At 31.3% G+C, this 8,523-nt stretch overlaps 1 protein-coding gene across 1 annotated transcript; it reads right to left on the bottom strand.

The window, feature by feature from the left end:
• Positions 1 to 5,563: 5,563 nt before the first annotated feature.
• On the bottom strand, positions 5,564 to 6,811 carry LOC110604971. The gene is made up of 4 exons (XM_021743248.1): positions 6,701 to 6,811; positions 6,358 to 6,615; positions 6,129 to 6,233; positions 5,564 to 6,043 (listed from the first exon to the last, which is right to left on the bottom strand). The coding sequence occupies exons 1-4, from the start codon at positions 6,809 to 6,811 to the stop codon at positions 5,564 to 5,566; spliced, it is 954 nt and encodes a 317-aa protein (XP_021598940.1).
• Between the last annotated feature and the right edge of the window lie 1,712 nt (positions 6,812 to 8,523).

The raw sequence follows: 8,523 nt of genomic DNA, 5'->3' as shown, positions 1-8,523 counted from the left end.
TAAAATATTAATTTTATATTTTAAATAGTTAAAGTAAAAATCAAATAAATTATTACTTCTCACTACCTTTGACCCTATCTCTCTCCCTCTCAAAAATGGAGATTTGTCTATCAAGCAACAAATATAGCAAGTGAAGCAACTTCTTCTAGAGAGCAGCCCCCTTAATACAAAACGCAACACAATTTTTTTTCTCCAATGAAGTCACCCATATTGAAAAGTGAAAACACATTTGCATACTGAAAAGTAAAAACACGTTTGGAGAGGAGAGAGAGAAAGAGAGAAGAATTTACGGAAGAATTACTGAAGAAATTTATAGCGGATTGGAACAAGCACTCGTGATAGGAAATTGATATAGGTATTTTGTTTCATAATACAAAATTTGTTAAATTTAGGTTAAATCACTCAGAACTATACTCGAGAGTGACATATCTAGAAAAGGCCTAATATCGGTAGGAGATTCTAATACTATATTAAATTTGAATTAGATCTAACTTATTTCAAAAACTAATTTAAGAGAGAGGAGTGCCGACAACTTTTATAAGAATACATTATCTCTATTGAAATTTAACAAAGTTTATCATAACAAAAGAAGCTAAACATTTGGGATGCAAGTTTCCGACATGTTCAGTTGGTGGATTGATTTAGTATTTTCGATTATGATGAGTAGAGTGGTACATCCAATTATTTATATTACAACGTGTGAATAAAATTAATTTATTTAATATATTTTAATAATAAAATCTTAATTCAATTATATTCTAAAAGATGTGAATAATTCCTCGAAATTCATGTATATTATGTATGCAAACTAAAAATAAAAAGGACAATCAGTTTGGGATAAAAGGTGTCGGTCGGCACAACTGCACCGCTGGGAACCACCACTACCCTCATATTACTCTTTCCATTGTACCATATCATTGCATACAGCTTGAGTTTCGTCTTAAAAGTTCCTCTGCTCTCTGTAATAATAATAATACCAGTACGGCCCTGTTCATTTCAATTACTTCTTCTACTTTGTAGAACCATGGAACGAGCTCAAACTTGAGATTTTATATATAGTTGAAGCAAGCTTAGCCGTTGCATATATACGTTTATACATATTATTCCATAATAACTATACTATTATAATAGCGAATAGTTATTATCAAACAAGATCCTAGAGTTTAGAGTTTAATTTATGCAATGACATTCATTATCTTAATTCTATTAAGAGTTTAAAAATCTCAAAAAAACAAATATTTTAAAAAATAATTTATTTTATATTTTTTATAAAATAATATATTTTATATTTAATAAAATTATAATTTTACTTGGAGTAGTGAAATGGATGAAGTATAAATGAATTAGTTTTGAATTAATACATAAATTTAATTATCATCTCCAAAGAACTTGACAGTGATGATATTTAATCCAAATCACAAATTTAATCACCCAGGGAATGATGCGTGATCACATGCAATAATCAATTAAACTTAAGACTCAGTCAGACTACAAAAATGGATTAATTTATATAAGCAAGCAAATTCAAACACAGTCTTCCAAATCCATTAATTAATTAATCTGCTAAAAAAATTAAAAAATAAACTTTTAATATCTGAAGAAATTAATTAAGAAAATTGATAAAGTAATCGTTTGTGTTAATTAACAAAAGTTTGAATGGCCGAACAAGGAAACGAAGAAATTCTTGAAATATTTCTCACAAACACAAAAACTATATATGAACCCTAGCTTGCCAGTTATGAAGATGATGAATCCATTAGATCTGCTTGAGAAAGCTTTTATAACTGGTATTCAGAAATCAAAGAGAAAAATCCATGGTTGATTTCATTTCACACTGGAACATTCAAGATCTATCATCTTATCCACAAACGAGCACAGTACAGGTTTCAATGAGAAAGAGAAAGACACAAGACGACAATATACATAAATCATAGCAGAAAGCTCATAGAGTTATCATCATCAACAAAAACCCTAGCTAGATAATATAAAGAAAAAGTAAAAAAAAATCACATCAAACACTCACAGAAGATTCAAGAACAAGATCTATACAAGCAAAGATTAAAAAGGGCAAACGAATTTGCTTGATGAAGCAAAGAAAATCATATCGGACCAAGATGCTTGATTCCCCGAAAGAAGAAAAGGGCCTCCTTTCAAGTCTTAAAAGGCGAGCGAGCGAGCTATCTAGCTTTCTTCACTGAAAACCAAGAGAGAGAGAGACAGAGAGAGCAAAACTCACACATGGAAGAGTTGTTTTCTGGATTTTTTTTTTCTTTCTTCTGCTTCTGCTGTTGCCTTTTGCTGGTGGAAATAATGATGACGCTTTGTGGGTTATGGAGTTGGTGAGAGAAGAGAAGGTGTGGGTACAATGATGGCGATGGAGAAGGTGAGGGGAAGAGGGGAAGGACATGATGATTGCGGTTGGGGTCTGGCGTTGAAAGAAAGGCAGAAAATTCAAGGGTTTTTGTGCATTCTCTTTCTCTCTTATGTCAGAAAGAAAGAATTTATATATGTGATTCATTAAACCCAAAGCCATTTCCTTACTTTTCAACATACAATTAATATTATATACAAGGCGTGACACGAAAAAGTTCCAAGATCAAACCCTAAAATTAACTTTTCTTTTTCTGAACTGCTTATATTTTTTTTTTATAAATGTACTTACAAAACTGCTAAGCACAGTAAAAGAACAAAAATTACAAGAAATGTTATAATTCAAACCGCCTATATCTCAATCATATTTAAAAGGAAAAAAAAATCTTTAAAAAAATTTAACCACTGAAACAATTAGCCGTATATAATTTAAAAATTTAAAAAATAATAATATAATTATTACTATTACATTAAAATTTATATTAAAAACGGTAAAATATACATAATACACCATATAATAACGAGTTTATTGTACACTTAACAAATTGAATACTAATATCATAAGCTTATTTAATATTGTCGGAGCTTTACTTACAAAAATAAAGAAACAGCAAATGTGAACTACCAACCCCTTCCTTTATTTGCATTGATGATTTTGTTTTTTGTAAACACTAATAAATTTTATTTATATTAAATTAGCTCATTAAAAATTTAAAAATTCTTAATAAATATTTATTCTATTTATAAAAATCAAATATACAACTTTTAATTTTCAAAAGAGAAGCGTTGAATCATTCATCTTACTTGTATTGATAAATTTAATATTTTATAATTATTATGCGTTACTGTTATTTTCAGAATGATTGTATTATAATTTTTTCAATTTATTTAAATTTTTATAACTTTATTTGCTGCAGTTGCAGTTTTATAATGCATTTTGCATGAATATATATATATATATATATATGAAAGGAAACAGCTTCAAATTAGATAAATTTTCATGTGTTTAATTAATTACTATAAAGATTCGTGTTAGATCATGAATTTATTGCAACGAGCAATATCAAAATTTAGTAGAATCACTTTTTTTACTTTATTAAATTTATAATTCAACTTTTCTATTTGATTTTGCAATAAAATGATATTATAAGTCAGTTTTTTAATATTATAAGGAGATATTTGTAAATAGATACAATCTACCACATCATCTGTAGACTAAATTATGACTTTATCTAATTATAAAAATATAAAAAAATAATTAAAAATTGCAGTAAATTTGAAAAATTTCGTACTCTACTTTCTAAATTTCAATTTAAAAAAAAATAATTACAAATTAAAATTAAAATATTTTTTCCATGCAACAATATTTACATTTTTTCAAAGTCCAATGGACCAATAAAGAGCTATATAAAAAGGCCTAAGAACCAAAGTAAAAAACTAAATTTCCATAAAAAATCAAACCATAAAAATCAACTCAAAGAGAACCAAATCAAACATATCAAATATATCCAAAAGCAACAAACCAAACAAACAAAATAACGCTTGCAATCCATCACCGACGCACCGCACCAAACATACAACTACCTCACTGAAAACAGCATCCCAACAACGATCAACACGACCATGAAAAGTACACCAGAAGACCAAAAGCAAGAGAATCACAGCTCAAAATAGAAGGTCAAATAGACATGCAAACAACAGGACAGAAAGAAAACGAAGAGGCCAAAGCAAATTGCTTCGAATTAATAAAATGGGGAGAGGCGACAAGGCAGTGTTCACAATCAATCTCTAGCCCACAAGAGCATTACCTATCGAATGAAGTGGTACGGTCCTAAAGATACCCACATCACATAGTCAAGAGCCCTCCTCATAAACCAGGTTCACATTTTTCTTATTTTCTCTTCTTTTTCTTCCCTTATCTCACATTTTTTTTAATATTTATTTAATTTTCCGCATTTATTTTTATACTGATTTTTCTTATAAAATTAATGCAATTTAAAATACTAGAGTTAATAATTAATATAAAATACAATGAGAAAATTAATAGTTTAATATAAAATTTTTAATATATATTTTAAAAAAATTGTAACAGATTTAATAATAGAATTTATTTTTGATATTTTTTATTTTATAAAATTAGTAATAAATTAGTAATATATTGCAATCTGTTACTAAATAAATAATTAAAATAGTTTTTAATTATTAAAGTAAAGTCTATTTAAAATAAAAATTAAAAAATATATATATAAAGGGGAGAAATTAAAAGTCCAAACTATCTCGAGATTTATGTATATATATTTTTAATTTAGATTTTATTTATTTCACAAAAATATGTTTTAAAAAATATTTTTTTTATATTTTTTAATATTTAAATATTTAAAAATTTTAATCAATAAAAAATATTTTTATGATAAAAAAAATAGTAAATCATTTAAAGAAAAATGATTTCTACCTTTAAAAAGATAAAATCATTTCCCACACTTTAAAATATTTATTAAAACTACTATATATAAATTTATTAATAAATTTTATTTTTTAAAATTAAAACCAAGCGATGAAAAGTAAATCATCTCCTTGAAAATTTTCATAGTATTCATACACCTTTCTCATATATATACATATATAGTATAACTAAAAAGACTCACTATAAGAATTTACAAATTTACCAACAAAAATTTTCGTTGGTAAACACTGATTTTCCGTGGAGTTTTTCACTAACGGATCTGTAACGGATTCATTCCGTTGGGAAAATCCTCATTGATAAATTATTCACTAACTGAATTTGTATCCGTGAGTGACACTGACGGACCACCAACGGAAATTTCCGTTGGTGACACTGACGGACCACCAACGGATTTCTTGATTAGTAATCCGTTAGTGAATAGAAATAGACACCAATGGAAATTCCGTTGGTAATCCGTTGGTGATCCATAAAATTGCAAACTCACCCGTTTATTTTCATACATTATGCATTATGTACCTGTTATGCACATGTACCCTGTACATTCATATACATCCATGGGTACATTCATATACATCCATCATCATCCTTCATCATACTGGATAATAATAATAATACTATATACGTAATAAATAAAAGTACTCATTAAAATATATTTAAAACTAAAAGAATTTGTACTACATTTATAATTTCAAATTAAAATTAGCAACTGGTCATAACAAAAGATACATACTAAACTAAACTAGCTAGCTCATCATCTGTATCATCATCACTATCTGTATGATGATCACCAATGACAGGGGCATCATCACGCCGCTGCTGTGGAGACGGAGCTGGAGGTGCCGTAGGAGCAGATGTCTGAGTGGATGTCCCAATACCCTGTTGTGCCATCATCCTATGCATAATCGTCTGCAACTCGTCCAGCCTTGTGGTAATTCGACTATTCTCTGTCTCTAGCCGATCAATTATATTCTGCATCATGTTCATTGTTTCAATTGTAGGAGGATCCACTGGGGGTGCAGACGTGTATGATGCAGAATAATGAGATGGCTCATGAAAATATGCTGAAGCCTGGGACCCTAACCCATAAACTCGACTCTTTTTCTGTCCGCCAACCGCTTCGTAGTACAGTTGGGGCTCATTTATGGGCGTCCGCTCATTGCTTCCCTCCTGTTGATGTGTTGCAGCCTCCTTCAATTGTACGTATTTATTCTGCATTATAAATTTAAAGTAACGTATAAGTAAAACAATTTAAGTCAATCAAAATTGTTAATAACTACATTTAAGATTAACTTACATAAATAGCTTTTGACCTTGCATCAACGAACTCCTCCGTCCCCTTCCTCTTATGTGTGGCCTCAAAAAGCTCATGAGGATGTGGTTCTCTGCCTAGTCGTTCCCTCTGTTACCAATTATAAGAATTGTAGCATTTATCATTGAACCAAAATATTTATAAGAAGATAATTATAAAATAAAAATTTTAACAAATACCATCCTTCGCTGGTGGATATACTGTGAAACAGAACCGCATGCGTGCCTGGAAATGCCAGATCCTGACCCTCAGCCTCACTGCGCCTATTGGCAGAAAACTTCTCACACTTCTCTTTGTATTCAGAAGTGTTCCAAATTTCCTGCCACTTCCTCAAAACAGAATCAGGAGTAGCAAGATTTTTCGTCTTCCCTTTCCTGATTTCCCACATTAAGCCCCTGTATCGCTCAGCTGCCTTTTTCTGCCATGCAATTTTTACCAAGCTGTCAATTGCTTGGTCCCATATGAAGTATTTCTGCAAAAAGATTACATTTTATGAGTAGTTAGTAATTAAGCATTTCATAAATACATGACAAACTGCTAAAATAATTATGCTTCACCTTGAATTCCTGCCAATAAAACTCCTTAGTTTCATTGGGCACAGTCTTCCAACAGTGGCCTTCCCCGACCAATCTTTCTTTTACTATCAGAGTTATCCTGCGGCTACACATCTCCGACGGATGTAAACTACATGAACAATGGTAAGTAAATGGTAACATTTAAATTAATCTTAATTAATAAACAATTAACTATTACTTGTTGTTAATGAGTGAAATAGTCTGTCGAAATGACTGTGTTCCGCCTACAGTAGTGGTCGATGCAGCTGATGCTGGAGCAGATGCAGGAGCAGATGATGGAGTAGATGCTGATGCAGATTCTGTCCCTCTAGCTGATGCAGTACCAAAAGGGGATGCAGGATGAGGTGAATGTGTATGTGATACCTCTGGTCGTGGAGCTGCAGTAGGATGGTGATGATGTAAACTGTGATGGTGAGGAGGTGGAAGGGGACGGGGAAGCTGTGCATCGGCACATGGTGGAACTGGTGTATATGATCAATCTCTATGAGATGGCTGTACACCGGATGCAAGTGGTACCCATATCTGAAGTTCTGTATCCCCAAGTCCCATCGGTGCCCGTGGTAAATGCGGCTCATTCTCTTGTCCATCATTTGTATTCGCATCCTCTTGACTTGCACTAGCAGGAAGTTAAACCGGTCCTCTGGGCTTCTTAACCCTTCCACGTCCCCTCATCTGTGAACAAACAAAAATTGTCATTGCCAAAAATAATACAAAGTTCATAAACATTATATTAAATATATACAAATGTATTAAGTTACTCACTGAGTAATAAATGAAATATACAACTCCAAACTGATTTAGAATATAGATGAATTTAGTCTGATTCATATGAATTGAACTTATTATCACCATCTGCATCTGCATTAGAATCAGGGTCACTAAGGAATTCATCTTCCTCTGTCGAAACGTCATCATGAATCTCAGTCATTCCTCCGCTAGGATCATTCAGGCAGTGTTGTTGATTAATATCATCCATATTTACTTCAGCATAATCTAGGTCATCTTCTTGAAAAGGTTCATATGTCTTTGAAGATGTTTGAGATACTTCAACAACGGGTCTACCTTTAACTTTCATCACAGCCCACCAATCATTTTTGTCACGACGCTTGCTCGGGTATGAAGCATAAATGACTTGTATTGCCTGAGAGGCCAATACAAATGGCTCATACTTACTGTATCTACGCTTATTGTTAATATCAACAATTCTATACTGTCTATGCACCTTGGTGCCTGTATTTGGTGTTGGATCAAACCAGTCACATTTGAAAAGTATAGTCCGCTTAATTGGTAGCCCTGGATACTCCAATCGCAACACCTCGACCAACTGTCCATAGTAGTCACTTTCTTCAGAACTATAATTACTCACTTTTATACATACACCAAAATTTATTGAGTTACTACTTGAACTTCCATTGATTGTGTTGAATTTACATCCATTAACACTATACCCATTAAAAGTGGTGACACTTCTGAGTGGTCCCTTTGCCAGATCTTGTATAAGTTGATTTTGTACATTGTTTTGCAATTGATGGGCATACTTGTAAAACCATTGGACAAACTCTCTCTCTAGTTTTTCATCGAAAGCTGCATCTGTGATATTTGGTTGTGCCGACTTTACTCGCTCCATATAAATACTATACATACAAAGAAACAAGTAATGTTTAACAATAATGTACAATATAAGAGGTATTAGAATATTAGTTTAACTACCAATACTTACTCAATATATGTTTTCACCTCTGGACAATTTAATAGAATATATGTTTGAGCAGCTTGGATTTAATCTTCAGTCATATATCTGAATT

This window comes from Manihot esculenta, chromosome 17 (genome assembly GCF_001659605.2).
Source record: "Manihot esculenta cultivar AM560-2 chromosome 17, M.esculenta_v8, whole genome shotgun sequence".
Taxonomy (NCBI): domain Eukaryota; kingdom Viridiplantae; phylum Streptophyta; class Magnoliopsida; order Malpighiales; family Euphorbiaceae; genus Manihot; species Manihot esculenta.
This window is presented reverse-complemented; position numbering and strand designations above follow the sequence as displayed.

Excerpts from the sequence above, each read along its gene's own strand:
- LOC110604971 (XM_021743248.1), bottom strand. The coding sequence starts at position 6,811 with ATGTGTAGCCGCAGGATAACTCTGATAGTAAAAGAAAGATTGGTCGGG. Across the intron at positions 6,234-6,357 it reads CATTTCCAGGCACGCATGCG|AGGGAACGACTAGGCAGAGA; the intron begins GTTCTGTTTCAC and ends AATTGGTAACAG. Across the intron at positions 6,044-6,128 it reads CAAGGTCAAAAGCTATTTAT|AATAAATACGTACAATTGAA; the intron begins GTAAGTTAATCT and ends TTTATAATGCAG.